This window comes from Gadus macrocephalus, chromosome 13 (genome assembly GCF_031168955.1).
Source record: "Gadus macrocephalus chromosome 13, ASM3116895v1".
Lineage (NCBI taxonomy): Eukaryota > Metazoa > Chordata > Actinopteri > Gadiformes > Gadidae > Gadus > Gadus macrocephalus.
This window is the reverse complement of record NC_082394.1, coordinates 22185080-22202511: the sequence shown is the minus strand read 5'-3', so window position 1 is coordinate 22202511 and position 17432 is coordinate 22185080. Positions and strand designations below refer to the sequence as shown.

The 17432-nt window shown below is 49.6% G+C and overlaps 1 protein-coding gene across 1 annotated transcript; it reads right to left on the bottom strand.

Moving 5' to 3' along the window:
* Positions 1-6302: 6302 nt before the first annotated feature.
* LOC132471091 (uncharacterized) lies at positions 6303-9233 on the bottom strand. The gene is made up of 2 exons (XM_060070112.1): positions 8671-9233; positions 6303-7839 (listed from the first exon to the last, which is right to left on the bottom strand). Exons 1-2 carry the CDS (start codon positions 9225-9227, stop codon positions 7005-7007), a joined length of 1392 nt encoding a protein of 463 aa, XP_059926095.1. The 5' UTR covers positions 9228-9233; the 3' UTR covers positions 6303-7004.
* Between the last annotated feature and the right edge of the window lie 8199 nt (positions 9234-17432).

Here is a 17432-nt window from a genome sequence, read left to right as displayed (position 1 = left end):
CAAGTTTGTGTTGACTGCATGGAAAAGGGAATAATGTATTACAAATTATATGGTAAGAACCTGGTAATACCATGGAAATAAACAAGGCTTCCTTTTACAGTACAGTTTCATCTTAATTACTGGGTAAATTGTCGTGTTTTACTTGGTAACGTCGCAGAACGTACATGGTACAAGTTTGTGTTGACTGCATGGAAAAGGGAATAATGTACTACAAATTATATGGTAAGAACCTGGTAATACCATGGAAACAAACGAGGCTTCCTTTTACAGTACAGTTTCAGCTTAATTACTGGGTAAATTGTCGTGTTTTACTTGGTAACGTCGCAGAACGTACATGGTACAAGTTTGTGTTGACTGCATGGAAAAGGGAATAACGTATTACAAATTATATGGTAAGAACCTGGTAATACCATGGAAACAAACGAGGCTTCCTTTTACAGTACAGTTTCAGCTTAATTACTGGGTAAATTGTCGTGTTTTACTTGGTAACGTCGCAGAACGTACATGGTACAAGTTTGTGTTGACTGCATGGAAAAGGGAATAATGTATTACAAATTATATGGTAAGAACCTGGTAATACCATGGAAACAAACGAGGCTTCCTTTTACACTACAGTTTCAGCTTAATTACTGGGTAAATTGTCGTGTTTTACTTGGTAACGTCACAGAACGTACATGGTACAAGTTTGTGTTGACTGCATGGAAAAGGGAATAATGTATTACAAATTATATGGTAAGAACCTGGTAATACCATGGAAACAAACGAGGCTTCCTTTTACAGTACAGTTTCAGCTTAATTACTGGGTAAATTGTCGTGTTTTACTTGGTAACGTCACAGAACGTACATGGTACAAGTTTGTGTTGACTGCATGGAAAAGGGAATAATGTATTACAAATTATATGGTAAGAACCTGGTAATACCATGGAAACAAACGAGGCTTCCTTTTACAGTACAGTTTCAGCTTACTTACTGGGTAAATTGTCGTGTTTTACTTGGTAACGTCGCAGAACGTACTTGGTACAAGTTTGTGTTGACTGCATGGACAATAAAATGTATTATAAATTATATGGCAAGAACCTGGTAATACCATGGAAACAAACGAGGCTTCCTTTTACAGTACAGTTTCAGCTTAATTACTGGGTAAGTTTTCGTGTTTTACTTGGTAACGTCGCAGAACGTACATGGTACATGTTTGTGTTGACTGCATGGATAATGGAATCTATTATAAATTATATGGTAAGAACCTGGTAATACCATGGAAACAAACGGCTTTGTACCCAGTATTTAAGAAGATGTACCGTGACACTAGAGGAAAACTGTTCCTGCAGAGGGTTGTTACCAGGTAAGTAATTCCATAGTGGTAAATCGAATAAACCCTTTCTAAATGGGTGTAGCTATGAATAATAACTAAGAAATAGTATTTTATTGGAAAGCACTATGCTAATTTCTAGATAGTACATCATTAAATTTGGGCTGTTACCAACATAAACCTTGGATAATAGGTGTTTATAAGAATTGGTTCCCTAATTTCGTAGGAAGTACACAATTTCGGAGTTATTACCAACCTAAAACAGTTACAACTACACGCTACTTAGTTGAGTTGATGGGTAATAGTGGAGGTTTTACTTAGTACTTCAGCTGTAATTCCTCTGTATTTACCTTCTTATTACCAGTGGTAATTACACAGTAATACACTATAATTTACCGGATAATTCCTCTGTATTTACCTTCTTATTAACAGTGGTAATTACCCAGTAATACACTATGATTTACCATGTATTTACCGGGTAACTACCTCTGTATTTACCTTCTTATTACCAGTGGCAATTACCCAGTAATACACTATGATTTACCATGTATGTACCGGGTAAATACCTAGTAATTAGGGGACTGTAAAAGGAAGGGTTACCAAATGCTTTTAGTTGTCCATCCACATTGTAATAGGGTGGTTGTAAGTACTCGGTTTTATGTGTCACAGTTTATGTTTGTTAAAGTTAACATCAGTCTTAAAGTGCAGTTAAAGTGTATTTGTTAGGGGCTTGAGGGTGCAGGCAGGCAGGTAGGACCCAGATGCAGACGGGTAAAGGAAACGGCACTTTATTTCTGCCAAAAGGCTAAGGCAAGGAGCAAGGAGTAAGGGAACACAGGTAGCCACAGAGAGCACGCAGGACCAACAAACTATAATGACAGCACAAGGAACAAAGGAAAGACAAGGGCTTAAATAACAAACACAACGAGGAACAGCTGAGACACATTAGGGGAGGGAACAGTAATCAACACAGGAGGGAAACACAGGGAAACACACACACCCTGACAGTACCCCCCCCTTAAGGGTCGACTCCCAGGCGACCCATGACAAGCAAAAAAAAACAAAGAAAGTCAAACCCAAAACGGGTGGGTGGAGGGGCGCCAGGAGGGGGGAATCAAAAAAAAATAAATGGACTGGGGCAGAGCCGAGGGACGTCAGGCGGGCGGCCAGAAAACTGCCCCAGGGCATGGCAGGGAGCCTCAGGCGGATGGCCTGGGGGGCAAGCAGAGGCAGAGTGAAGGCGGAACCCTTCAGGAGGCCGGCGGCAAGGACGATGAGGGCTCAGTCCCTCAGGAGGCCTGCAGTGGCAAAGAACCCCCTCAGAAGGCCGGCAGCGGTGAAGGCGGAACCCTTCAGGAGGCCGGCGAAGGCGAGGTAGAGGGCGGGTCCCCTCAGGAGGCAGGCCAGGTAGAGGGCGGGTCCCCTCAGGAGGAAGGCCAGGTAGAGGGCGGGTCCCCACTGGAAGGCAAGGTAGAGGGCGGGTACCCTCAGGAGGAAGGCCAGGTAGAGGGCGGGTCCCCTCAGGAGGCAGGCCAGGTAGAGGGCGGGTACCCTCAGGAGGAAGGCCAGGTAGAGGGCGGACCCCCTCAGGAGGAAGGCCAGGTAGAGGGCGGGTCCCCTCAGGAGGAAGGCCAGGTAGAGGGCGGGTCCCCTCAGGAGGAAGGCCAGGTAGAGGGCGGGTCCCCTCAGGAGGAAGGCCAGGTAGAGGGCGGGTCCCCTCAGGAGGAAGGCCAGGTAGAGGGCGGGTCCCCTCAGGAGGAAGGCCTTGAAGGGGGGCCCCCACCGGCAGGAGCGGAGGGCGTGCCTCCCCTGGACGGTCTGGAGGGCGGGCCACCTCCGGCAGGAGCAGAGGCTGGTAGCTAGGGACCAGGGGCAGAGGCTGGTAGCTAGGGACCAGGGGCAGAGGCTGGTAGCTAGGGACCAGGGGCAGAGGCTGGTAGCTAGGGACCAGGGGCAGAGGCTGGTAGCTAGGGACCAGGGGCAGAGGCTGGTAGCTAGGGACCGGGGGCAGAGGCTGGTAGCTAGGGACCGGGGGCAGAGGCTGGTAGCTAGGGACCGGGGGTAGAGGCTGGTAGCTAGGGACCGGGGGCAGAGGCTGGTAGCTAGGGACCGGGGGCTGAGGCCGGTAGCTAGGAACCGGGGACAGAGGCCGGTAGCTGGGGGCCGGGGACAGAGGCCGGTAGCTGGGAACCGGGGACAGAGGCCGATAGCTGGGGGCCGGGGACAGAGGCCGGTAGCTGGGGGCCGGGGACAGAGGCCGGTAGCAGGGGGCCGGGGACAGAGGCCGGTAGCTGGGGGCCGGGGGCAGAGGCCGGTAGCTGGGGGCCGGGGACAGAGGCCGGTAGCTGGGGGCCGGGGGCAGAGGCCGGTAGCTGGGGATCAGAGGCTGAGAGCAGGAGCGTGGAGGCTTAGGCCGGTCACCAAAGTCCGGTGGCAGTGGCATGTAGCTCTCCGGCCAAAAGGTTGTGGGGTTGAGCAGCTCGACTGCCCACTCGGGTAAGACGTCCTCCAACTCTGGCCTTGACGCAACAGCCCTGCACATACGCCCCAACACAGCCTCCTGCTCCTTCCTGCTGGGAATGTTCTCCCAGCCATCCATAGCTAGGATTATCGTCACCAACAAATCCTCCAACTCACGGAAAAACAGAGCGTCCGCTGGGTCCAAACTTGGTGCTGTCATTCTGTTAAGGTTGCTGCGGGTGCAGGCAGGCAGGTAAGACCCAGACGCAGACGGTTTCAGGAAACGGCACTTTATTGAAGCCTAAAGGCTAAGGCACAGGAATCAGGGAACTCGGGAGACAACAGGGAACTCGGGAGACAACAGGGAACTCGGAAGACGCAGGACTAACAACCACAGCAAACCACAAGCAACCACAATGACAGCACCAGGAACAAAGGAAAGACGAGGGCTTAAATAACAAACACAACGAGGAACAGCTGAGACACATTAGGGGAGGGAACAGTAATCAACACAGGAGGGAAACACAGGGAAACACACACACCCTGACAGTATTACTGTTAATATTTCATACCTTAGCTTTCACATATCATTCATAGGCTATATATACATATATATGAATTTCACTGCATTTTACTGTTTTTTGCACTGTGGTTGGACTGAATTGCATTGCAATGACAATAAAGTTGAATGAATATCATCACATTTTCATTATTAGTCTATATTAGTCTCATGTAGAGCACACCAAGCATTTTTTTTTTATTAAAATGTAACATGCAGTTGTCACATATACTTCTCTTCTCTCTTCAGATGCACTTTTAAAATATTTCAGTACCACCCCCAGCGACACAGCATCAGGTGCTGCTGTCCCGTCTACCACTGCACAGCCCTGATACATTATTGTATTTTTTTTACACTTCAGTTGAGTGCTTGTTTAATCTCTGGTTAGAACCAAACTAGATAAACCATACTACATTTAATTGTATTTACAATCATTTTAATCTGAACTTTATCTATTAGTTTGCTTATGAATGCCTTTAGTAAACATCATGCATTTCTTTGCAGTATTTTGTGCATACCTTATTGTATGAGTGATTCATTGTCAGTTGTTTTGCAAGACTTTTTTTTTTACTGCAAAGTGTTTAATTATTAAAAGTTCTAACGTCTGCAGTATTTTGTGCATACCATATTGTATTTATGATTCATTGCTTGTTACTTGGTTTGTAATACGTTTCGTGTGTTTCATTTTCTATCTAAAATCAAGGAGTCCCAAAGACAAAGCTTTGTAGCTTCTCTGAGCTTATGAACATTGGTAGTCGAATTTACTGTGCGATCCAAAGGATAGGGGGCTCCAGCAAAAATCTCGCCTAGGGCGCCAAATTGGTCAGGGCCGGCCCTGCATCAATGGAGATAGTAATGTCCCTGTCAGTTAAATCTTTTATTCTATCTATTGCCTTAGTCTGCTTTTCAGAATAATCAACCTCATCAATGCGGCAATAAAATGTATTTAAATCCAAAGAAAATACATAGTCATCTGCCACATTTAAAGTATGCATTTTAGGTTTGTACCCAGTCATGATTTGTAGGCCTTGCCAGGCTCTCCTTGCATCAAATTACTGCACTTTATTTTTATCAGATACTTTGCATTCCATGATTTTCTTTCTAATTTTATACTGCACAGCTTTAATATCTGCTTTGGTACCTCCTGATTGAAACAGTCTATTTTTTTGATTAAACAGTTCTTTCAGTTCTCGGGTGACCCATGGTTTACTGTTTGCATAGAGTTTGATTGTCTCTTTTGGAATACATAAATCCTCATAGAACTGTATGTATCCTGTTACCGCAGACGCAGCATCGTTAATGTCCGAGGTGTCCATTATTACATCCCAGTCGGTGCTGTCCAGGCATCCACCCAGGGCTGCTATTGAGTCAGCAGACCAGCATTTAACCTCCCTTGTCTGGACCTTCTCGCGGCGTATCAGGGGCTGGTATGCTGGTATGAGCCAGATCATATTGTGGTCTGACTTTCCTAACCCTGGCAGGGCTTTGGCATAGTATGCTTTTTCTATGTTACCATAGCATAGATCAAGGCAAGCCTCGTCCCGGGTGGGACATGACACATACTGATGGTAGGTTGGTAACAGTTCATTTAGACTGCAGAGGTTAAAGTCTCCCAGGATAAACTTTGCTGCATCAGGGGATTTTGCCTCTGTCTGTGCCACCAGATCATCTATGATTTAGCCCGCCTCCTCTGTGTCAGCAGAGGGTGCAATGTGGCAAATAAAAAGACAGAGCTGATTTATCTCACGGGGAAGGTAGTATGGTCTAAGGTTCACTGCTAATATTTCAATGTCCTTGGTAGAAAGTCTGTTTCTGACAGTCACCTGTGATGGGTTGCAGTACTTGTTGTTTATAAACATGCACACGCCCCCTCCCTTGCTTTTACCGGAGCTCGCGTTGCGGTCCGCCCGAACCATGGAAAACCCCTCCAGGTCAATGGCAGATTCAGGATCTGTCTCGTTGAGCCATGTGTCACAAACGCCTTGGCTCAAAGGCGTCGAACATAGGGAAACAGACACCGTCGGGTAACGCTCAATACAATAATGATATTTATTGACAGGCAGTTTCCATAAATACACACGGGCGCAGAGAATACATTGCGACCGCTGCATCCAGCCGTCAAACCGCGTCTAGAGAGAGAGAGCGAATTGGGCCACAGGACGCTGCCTTTATCCCCGGCAGCCAGCACACGGCTGCGTGCAATTCCCTTGTTACACCGGGAACACTCAAGCTCCTCCTACAGGCCAAAGAGAGCAGTACAACACATAAACAGCATACAAGCCTATTCCTATACCCTACAGGCAGAGGGGGGAATAGGCCTAGCGCTCAATGAACAGAGCGGGGCGTCACATCACTCCCCCCCAAAAGACAGGAGCCCACCTCATTGGGTTCTGGGAAAAACATTACACAATACCAATCACCACAAGTGACTTTATCAGGTGTATATCCTTGCCCACATAAACCCATAAAAAAAAACATATTTTTAATAACACAGAGGCCCAGAGGAAGACACACCTGTTCCAAAAAAATGCACATCAAACCAACAGCCAAACACTCCACAAACAGTCATACTCACAACCTTAATACCGCCTCCACTCTCCCGCATATCCGGCGCCTGGATACACGGGACACCTGAAGCGGACCACGACATGACATGAAACAGACAGACATTCACCCTCACTCCATTACATTTTCCCGGCCACGGTCATACGGTGTCTTCATTCTCTTAAGAGCACGACCCCGATTTTCGCTCGCCATCTTCCATGCAAGGAACAGCTTGCGATGAAAACCTTGGACATGGTCGGCCAAGCTCTCTGGTGGTTCTGTACCGCCCAACTCACTGCCCAAGACAGACAGAGGTGTCCGCACCCTGTGACCAAAGACGAGGTCACTAGGACCAAATCCCGTACTTTCCTGCACGACTGCCCGTGCCGCCAGCAAGAGCCATGGTAAACCCTCTGCCCAATCTCGCTTCAACCCAATGCCAGACCCTGACTCCGGCAGGGGCCCAACACAGTCAATGATCTGGTGTTCAAAAGGAGTACCAACAGATTGGGTATGCACCACCACTTGACCGGACGCAGTACCTGCAAGAGGCAACCCGTCTTGGATAAAATAGTCACGCTCCACACCCTGATCATCCACAATCATCGACAAACACCCTTCCAAGGTGGCGTCCTCTTTCTGAGCCTCAATGACCCCATCCACCGACAATGGCGCTGGTAACACTGGAATGACCATCTTCGCCAACACCACAGGAACACCAGATGAATCCTCTACCTGCGCACGAGCCACAGCACGAGTCACCGCGCAGGCAGTGAACACCTTCGGGAACTCCTCAGAACACTCGTCAGACTCAACTGACAGTTCCCCTCCTGTAGGCCTACTGACCACAGGCGGTGGCGGAGATTGAAAAGGAAAAACAGAACCATGTCCCAAATTATTGCCCAAAATCAAATCAATGCCATCCACAGGCAGCGAAGGACGAACAGCGATCGTCACTTCTCCGGCACTCTCGACTGGCACTCTCTGAGAGTCACCAACCAACGACACAAACCCGTCACTAACAAAAGGAGCATAAACAGCGTCAGGAACAGTCGGCACCACACACAAGCTTTCATCCTCGCCCGATACCGTAGAACACTCGGAACGCAACAGTTCGCCCGTGCCTGCATTCGCACTCTTCTTGTGACCAAACCTAACCGAGGACACACAACCAACCTCTCTCGTGCTGGTCGTAGGCTGTTTACGGGCCAAATCAGGACAATCACGTCTGAAGTGCCCTGGCTTGTGGCACTTACGGCAAGTATTGTCAAAATGACCATCTTTATTTTTTCCGCCAGATCCAAAAATAAACCTCCCGGGAGGTCCTGTGTAACCCTGACCAGAGCGCCGCTGGAAAGCCGGTTGCTGCTCTTACCGATAATAGTCCTTGCGTGGAGAAAATTCACGCGGGTAACTCTTGTGTGTTAAGACATAGCCATCGGCAAGAGAACTAGCCTCAGAGACAGTTTTCACCTTATGTTCGTTCACATAAGTAGCCACCCGTTCGGGCAAGATGTTCTTGAACTGCTCCACAATCATTAAATTACACAACGAATCAAAATCATCAACACCCTCAGCTGCAAGCCAACGGTGGAACAAACTGGACTGCTCCCTGGCTGCCTCAGAGTATGTTTGTTCTTCCGACTTTTGATGATTCCGAAAACGCTGTCGGTACGCCTCAGGGACAAGCTCGTATGCTTTCAGCACCGCCTCCTTAACCGTTTTATAGTTTTTCCGATCGGTTGCGGACAGAGCGACATACGCCTCTTGGGATTTCCCGTACAAGGCAGTCTGCAACAATAAAACTTGTTCCTCACCAGTCCACTCCAGATCACTAGCGACACTTTCAAACAGGGAAAAAAAAACATCTGGGTCCCTCTCATTGAACTTAGGGAGAAACTTAACCATACTCGCAAGACTCGATGGCTGCTTGGAATTCCCATATTTCCCCTCCGCCATCAGGTCCAGGCAAAGATGTTCCAACCGTAACTTATCCTGCTCCAACAAACGTTCCTGCTCCCTTTCCTCCGCGTCAAATCTTTTGTGCTCGAGTTGCATTTGCAAAATAACTTTTTGCTCCTCAAAAGATAGCCCACTATAAGCCATAGCGGACTCAGATTTCTGACCGGGCGACTGCTCCATAACTGGATCAACAATCGGAGAACAAAAGAAGGGCAACACGTCTTTTACCTTTAAACTCTCACAAATCAAATCTACCAAACGGTCCTTCCTGGCAGTTTTCGGCAACGTAATCTCAATGGAATACCGTTCTGCCACCTCTATTAACTGTTTAACCGTTAGCTTTAACAACAAGCTCTCCGATGGAGCTTCCCAAAACGCATCCAATGCGCTCATAACCAACCTTCCATAACCAAACGAAAAAGAAATACGATCCAAACAAGGTTCAACGCGGCTAGCACAGTAGGGAAAACAAATTACAGAGCGTCCCCCTAAACATTTACCCCCCGCCTAAACTCACCTATCTTCTGACGGAGTCCAAGAACCGTGGATTAGTGAACAAACGAAATGCACACCCACCAATACCGTCAGATGCCAGCCATCCCGACCAAAGTCGATGCAGCCTTACTCTGCAGCGGTGACCACCAGTCCAGACTCCGTCTCCGGAACCTATGACCCAGCGCGGAGGCGCTCTAAATGGGGACAGCGTTTGCTCTTGAAATCAGCCACCCCACTATGAAAGCCTCGATTTCACCCCGCAAAACAAAACTTATGAAATCGTGCCTAATTAACGTTACCGCTTGACAGCGCAGATCTCCCCTAACAACCAGGCGAGTACACAGCAGGCTCAAACCACGCCCACTACTACAGCTTCATTCACAAAAAATACTCGCCAGTTAGCACCAGACCTACTCACCCCACGCCACAACAGGCCGTGGAACTCCAACTAGCCTAGTCTAAGTTACCGCACGTCGCTATCACAGCCAACATGGGCCTTAAAAACTGCCTAAAACAGACAGTTACCGGATCTTCTGAATCCCGGACGAGCCCCCAAATGTCACAAACGCCTTGGCTCAAAGGCGTCGAACATAGGGAAACAGACACCGTCGGGTAACGCTCAATACAATAATGATATTTATTGACAGGCAGTTTCCATAAATACACACGGGCGCAGAGAATACATTGCGACCGCTGCATCCAGCCGTCAAACCGCGTCTAGAGAGAGAGAGCGAATTGGGCCACAGGACGCTGCCTTTATCCCCGGCAGCCAGCACACGGCTGCGTGCAATTCCCTCGTTACACCGGGAACACTCAAGCTCCTCCTACAGGCCAAAGAGAGCAGTACAACACATAAACAGCATACAAGCCTATTCCTATACCCTACAGGCAGAGGGGGGAATAGGCCTAGCGCTCAATGAACAGAGCGGGGCGTCACACATGTTTCTGACAGACGGATCAGACAAGACTGACGATAATCCGACAGATATTGCACACTTGCCCGGAGTTCGTCAACTTTGTTCCGTATGCTCTGCACGTTGCCAAGCATGATGGATGGTAGTGGCGGTCAGAAAGGCTTTCTCCTGAGACGCATCCGCACACTGCCTCTCCTGCCGCGTTTCCTCGTTTTAGTAGTGCCCTGTTTTCGGTAGACGGCGACTGATGATAAAAGTTCATTTGGGATGCGTGAAGTTTCCTTGAGGCTGAGCAGTGCCTCTCGCGTGTATATAATCCTGGGTTGTGGTGGCCCAGCTGAGATCCCATTCTCCGTCAATATATAATCGACAAGACCGGCGATCAGAACAAGAATTAAAGCGGTTACGCCTAGGGCTGGGCGATATTGCAAAAAATATTATCATGATTATTTTTTTTGATATTGATCGATATCGATATTAATCACGATATATGATTTGATACTGCTGCAGCCTGAAGAAACTAGAGTGTTCATTAGTTAAACCATACTTTTTTATTTATAACCATATTTGTGATAAGGGAACATTTAATCACATTTAAATATAAACATTTAACTTCACAAACGTGTTTTATCTGCTTCCAACAGAACAATATAAGGTAGCTTGCCTTGTAACCTATTGAAAAGAATGTAAATAAAAATATAGATCTATATATTTAATTTTTTACCTTTTAAAAAAATAAATAATAATATCGAGCATTTATGTCTAATGCTCATCGTCGTAATCGACGTGAGTTTTATCGCGATTAATAATCGTAATCGAATTATTGCCCAGCCCTACGCCTGACCTCATTGTGGAGACGTTTCTAGCACTGTTACTGGACTCACAAACGGCAAACAAACAACTTTAAATGGCAAAACAAAAAAAGCAAGATAAGACAAACGCACTCGACCGTGTCGCTGCACTGAGCATGCGCCATGCATCACTTTAATGGCTATTGAATTAATCACTGTTACGCCCCCTGGTGGCTCGGAGTAGGACGCAACATAAGGGCAACGGGTTTGGGCAAGTGAGGGTGCAGTCACACAAAATCCAAGACAAAAGGTGAATTCAATATAAAGTGTTTATTTACAAAAAAGGCAACACAGGGATCAACAAGGACTGTCAGTGGCACCAAAGAAAAGAACATAACAAAACCCACCCCCCCATTGACAGGTGCTTTGCACCCAAAAAGTACAGTGGTTGGTGCTCACTCTAACCTAGGGTATTAACAACAGGTAAACCTACGTGTATGAAATATGTAAACCCCAGGGTATCTTACCTATCCTTATTGACCCTGTGCGCACAACAAAATAATTAACAAAGACAAAACTAAAGTAGGCTGCTAACAACTAAAGTAATAAGGTTTAAACAAATGTGTAATAACTAAAGACAATGCAATAAACCAACAAAGAAACCAAGCACTCGCAAGCACTCGCAACCACTAGTAAACACTAGCAAATACACTCCAAAAACAAGCCAACAGAGCTCAACCAAAGCTCTGCCACAGCTCAAAACAAAGCACTCAACCCTGACAAACAAACACAGGACTATTTAAAGGGGAATGGTTGATGGGAGATCTGGAACAGGTGTGGTGATTTGGTGATTGGGACCAGGTGTGCACATCTGAGAATTTGGAGAATGAAAACAGGAGGAGGAGACAGAACAACAACACAAACATACTACACAAAACAGAACACAATACCTGTAGGCCTATACCATGTATAACATATAAGACATACAGAACACTGTACGTAACACTCCCCCCCATAAAGAGTCAGCCCATGGCTGAAGATACCTCAAACCATCCCGTAAACCCAACTTTAATAGTATAAAAAGCAAAATCAATCAAAATTGCCCCCAGTAACTACTGACCCACAATAGTTACACACGAGACAGAGCATCTGCAAATACATTCTCGGTGCCCTTTTTGTGGTGGATCACCAGGTTGTAATTCGTGATAACCAAAGACCAACGCATAAGTCGCTGGTTTTGGTTGTGCATGCGATGCAGAAACACCAGTGGATTGTGGTCTGTGTAAATCACCACAGGCTCCGCACGTCTCCTGCTCTATTGTAGAGTAGCGCATTTGGCTACTATTAAATTTCTTTGACCAAACCCTCAGAATCCATCTGAGTTAAAACTGCACCAGCTCGCATCTACTTTCTTCCTTGCTGATTCAAGGGAGTTTTTTCTTGCCCGTGTGGGGGCATGGGTAAAGGGGGGTGTCAAAAATATTTGGCCTGTTAAGCCCTTTGAGACTGTAATGGTGATTAAGGGCTATACAAATAAAATTGAATTGAAAATTGAATTGAAACTTCAATGGCAAACGGTTTATTAAAATCAGGAGCACTCAGTACTGGGGCATTACACAATAACGCTTTACAGCATTCAAAGGCGATTTGACACCGATCTGACCATACAAACTTAACCAATGGACTGATCAAGTCAGTCATTGGGGCTGCAACAGAAGAGAAGTTCCTACAGAACCCTCTGTAGCAGGGGTCGGCAACCTTTGTGACATGGAGTGCCAGTTTGAAATTTTCTTCTCATCTAGTGTGCCATTATCAACAATAACGCAAAGTTAAATTATGTCACAATTTTTTTATTTTTTCCAATATACCTGGAATTTTATTCTCAACAATAACAGTATCTGTATTCTTAACAAAATAGCCACATCAACATTTCAAAGACTGAAAAACAGCTACACATTTGAACTAAAACTAGTGTAAGCTGAAGCAACATCAAATTATCAGATGCCTACCAGACAGTCAGTGTGATCCCTGGCCCTGCTTTGCTTGACTGAGCTCTGTGATCTGTGGCTTGTAGTTAGTTAGGCCTACTTTGAGTTGCAAACATGCCTCAGAGTGCTCCGTTGTTAACCTCCTTAATAAATTCGCCATCTGTAAACGGCTTCCCATGCTTTGCAATGCAATGCGCAATGCGATAACTTGCTTCTGTCCCGTGATCTTTAGCAGTGGTAAGAACCTTGAAGGAGCAAGCTTGTTTTTCATATCTGGACACAGCACGTTTGATTGACTCTAATTACGGTAGTCTCCTTGGTCTTTGAAGGTCTTCTCGTGCTTCGTCTCAAAATGACGCTTAACACTTGACGTTCTGCACACAACATTCTCACAGCATAAAATGCACACAGCACGGTCCTTCACAAATACAAAACCAAACTCTAGTGTCCAGCAGCACTGGAATGGCCTAGTTTTAGCTGCAGCGGGTGTGGCCATTGTTCACAATATCACGCTGTAACGGGTTCACGAAGTCAGGACACAGTTCTTTGTGGAAATGGAGCAAACTCCTGTTTATTTCCACTTTGGTTACACAATCTTAAAGACACACGAACAAAAGGACAACGGTTCACTGTTCAAATCCGTCCGTCTCCTGGTTTTACGATGCTCTCTCTGGCTCGGAGAGAGCGTCTTCCTCCTCCCTATCTCAAGCCCTGACTGAAAGACAAGCAGGCACATAAATACACACTTCCTGATTGGGTCAGATTGCAGACACCTGTCCGCAATCAGACCCCATCACCCCAGCAGACCCGGTGCTCCATGCTCCCCCTGCAGGCCAGACGCCGCCCCACCTCCACATACCCCCACCGCCCGACACAGGCCGGGGACCCATCCGGCCGTAAACCTACTCCCCCCCCCCGGGACGGGAGAGGAAGTCTGCCACGACCATCTGAGCCCCCGGCCTGTGGGCCACCCGGAAATTGAACGGCTGCAGCGCGAGGTACCACCGGGTGATCCTCGCGTTGGCATCCTTCATCCGGTGGAGCCACTGGAGGGGGGCGTGGTCGGAGTAGAGGGTGAACTGGCGACCCAGCAGGTAGTAGCGAAGGGCACCGACCGCCCACCGGATGGCGAGACACTCCTTCTCTACCGTGCTGTACCGACCCTCGCGGTCCGACAGCTTGCGGCTCAGGTACAGCACCGGACGGTCGGTCCCCTCAACCTGCTGGGTCAGGACCGCGCCCAACCCCCTATCCGACGCGTCTGCCTGGACGGAGAAAGGGAGAGCAAAATTAGGAGCACACAGGACTGCTTCCCCACAGAGGGCTGTTTTAATAGCCTCAAACGACACCTGGCATGGCTCCGACCACTGGACTGTATCTGGGGCCCTCTTCCAGGTGAGGTCGGTCAAGGGGCTGGCCAGGTCGGAGAAGTTCGGCACGAACTGCCGATAGTAACCCGCCAGCCCCAGGAACCGCCTCACCTCCTTCTTGGTCCTGGGTCGAGGGGCAGCGGCGACCGCCGCGGTCTTACCGACCTGCGGCCGGACCTTCCCCCGCCCCAGGTGGAACCCCAGATACTGAATCTCCCTCCGCCCGATCACACACTTCTTCGGGTTGGCCGTGAGCCCCGCCCGTCTCAGCGACTGAAGGACGGCCGCCACCTGCTGCACATGCTGCCCCCACTCGTCACCATAGATGACGATGTCATCTATGTAGGCGGCAGCATATGCAGCATGAGGCCGTAACACACGGTCCATCAGTCGCTGAAACGTGGCCGGGGCCCCGAACAACCCGAACGGAAGCACCTTGAACTGGTAAAGACCGAGCGGAGTGGAGAACGCAGTTTTTTCTCGGGCTGCTGGAGACAACGGAATCTGCCAGTAGCCCTTCGTGCAGTCCAGGGTCGTATAATATTTGGCCATGCCAAGCCGGTCCACTAGCTCGTCGATCCGAGGCATTGGGTAGGCATCGAACTTTGACACCGCATTCACCCTACGGTAGTCGACACAGAACCGGACAGACCCGTCCGGCTTCCCCACCAGCACGACGGGACTGCACCAGTCACTGTGGGACTCCTCGACGACGCCCAACTCTAACATTGCTGCCAATTCGCGCCGTACCACGTCTTGCTTGTGGACGGGCAGCCTGTAGGGACGTGTCCGCACTGTTAACCCGGGTTGCGTCTCGATGTTGTGAGTTATTAACGGGGTGCGACCAGGCAGGGGCGAAAAGACGTCGGCGAACTGGAGCTGCAGACTGCCCACGTCCGCCGCCTGACTCCCCGACAGATCCTCTCCTCGGCCGACCGGAGGGACAGGCCCCGGAGTCGGGACTTCCGGTCCGAACTCCTCTCCCTCCGGTAGTGTCGTAGCGAACGCGACCGGGACCACATCAATCCACCTTTTGAGCAGATTGATGTGGTAGATCTGTCGGGAGTCGCCCCGGTCTGGCCGCACTACCTCGTAATCCACGTCCCCGACTCGCCGTGTGACCACAAAGGGACCTTGCCACTTCGCGAGTAATTTGGTGCTAGAGGTGGGCAGCAGAACGAGGACCTTATCCCCCGGTGTAAGATCGCGTAATCTAGTCCCTCTGTCGTACAGGCGTTTCTGATTCTCCTGGGCTTGGTGCAAATGCTCACGTGACATTACCCCGAGTGAGTGGAGCTTTGCACGCAAGTCCATGACGTACTGGATTTCGTTTTTACTGTCGCTGGACCCCTCCTCCCAGGTTTCTTTAATGAGATCCAGGACGCCCCTGGGCCTGCGCCCATAGAGCAACTCGAATGGGGAAAACCCCGTGGAAGCCTGAGGAACTTCCCGCACCGCAAACAACAGAGGGTCTAGCCATTGATGCCAATTTCGAGCATCCTCCAGTATAAACTTCCGGATCATGGACTTTAACGTCCGGTTAAACCTCTCGCACAAGCCGTCAGTGGCTGGGTGATAGACGCTCGTGCGGATGGCCTTCACCTTCAACAACCCGTAAAGTTCCTTCATCGTGCGTGACATGAAATTGGTGCCCTGGTCAGTGAGAATCTCTTTCGGGATTCCCACCCGCGATATGACATGAAACAACGCCTGCGCAACACTCTTCGCAGAGATGTTGCGCAATGGAATTGCTTCCGGGTATCGGGTTGCGTAGTCGATCAGGACCAACACAAATCGATACCCTTGTGAGGAACGTTCTAATGGCCCGATAATGTCCATGCCCACGCGGTCGAATGGGGCCTCCACCAGAGGAAGGGGCTGCAAGGGAGCCCTGGGAATGGCGGGGGGATTCACCAGCTGGCACTCGGGGCAGGAGGCGCACCACCTACGCACTTCCGCCCGAATCCCCGGCCAATAGAATCTAGCCATTATCCGGTTTAGTGTTTTCTCGTACCCCAAATGGCCCGCCATTGGGTTGTAATGCGCCGCCTGGAAAATCATTTCCCGGCGGCTCCTGGGTACCAGCAACTGGGTAAAAATCTCCTCACTCTCGGTGTCACGACCCACCCGATAAAGCCTATCCCTAACGACCACAAAGTGTGGGTAAGTCAGCACTGCGTCTGGCTGTACCCTCGAACCATCAATAGCAATCACTTGGTCGAAGGCTGAGTGTAAAGTAGCGTCACGAGACTGCTCGAGGGGGAAATCGTCCACCGGTGGGAAGCTCGGCGCTCGGACCTCGGGTTGAGAACCTCCCGCCTCCTCCCCCGATCCCTGATCAGCGTCGGACGCCCTTGCATCGGCGCAGAACACAGCGCATGACCTACATGTCCCTATCTGTCGTGGCCGCACCCCCGTAGTCTCGCTAACCGCCCCTGGAAACCCAGCCCAATCTAACCCTAGAATCAGGGGGTGCGTGAGGCTCGGACTAACCGCCGCCTTGACTCTATGCGTTTTCCCCCCATAACGAATTTCGATAGGGACCAAGGGATACGTGTGAACATCCCCGTGTATACATCTCACCGAAACACTCGATGCCTCTATCAATGCCTCGGATCGCACCAGGCGCTGAAGGATCATGGTCTGCATACACCCTGGTACGTACCCCGCTGTATCCTCACCGGGATACGGTACGCCTCACCGGGACCGTGGGGAAGAACCGGGGCACCGGTGACGCGGACGACCTGGCCCACCTCCATCAACGGACAGTCCCGCCGAAGGTGGCCCGGCCGTCCACACCGCCAGCACGCCTCCCCTGCCGTCTGAGTGCCCGTCTGCGGGATGGGGTGGGAAGGTGCACTATGTGCCTGCTCGTGACTGGGACCCCCCCCCCATCTCGCCCTCGGTCCCGGGGTGGGCCTGTCCCGCTGCAGGGCTGCGGCACCGGTCCGCGGGCTCGGGACCGGTCGTCGGTCTGACAGAGGGGGAGCCAGGTGGCCCTCCGCGATGTTGGCGGCCGCCGAGAGGCTCCCGGGCTGGT

Excerpts from the sequence above, each read along its gene's own strand:
- LOC132471091 (XM_060070112.1), bottom strand. The coding sequence starts at position 9,227 with ATGAGCGCATTGGATGCGTTTTGGGAAGCTCCATCGGAGAGCTTGTTG. Across the intron at positions 7,840-8,670 it reads GGTGAGGAACAAGTTTTATT|TGCCGGAGAAGTGACGATCG; the intron begins GTTGCAGACTGC and ends GCCAGTCGAGAG.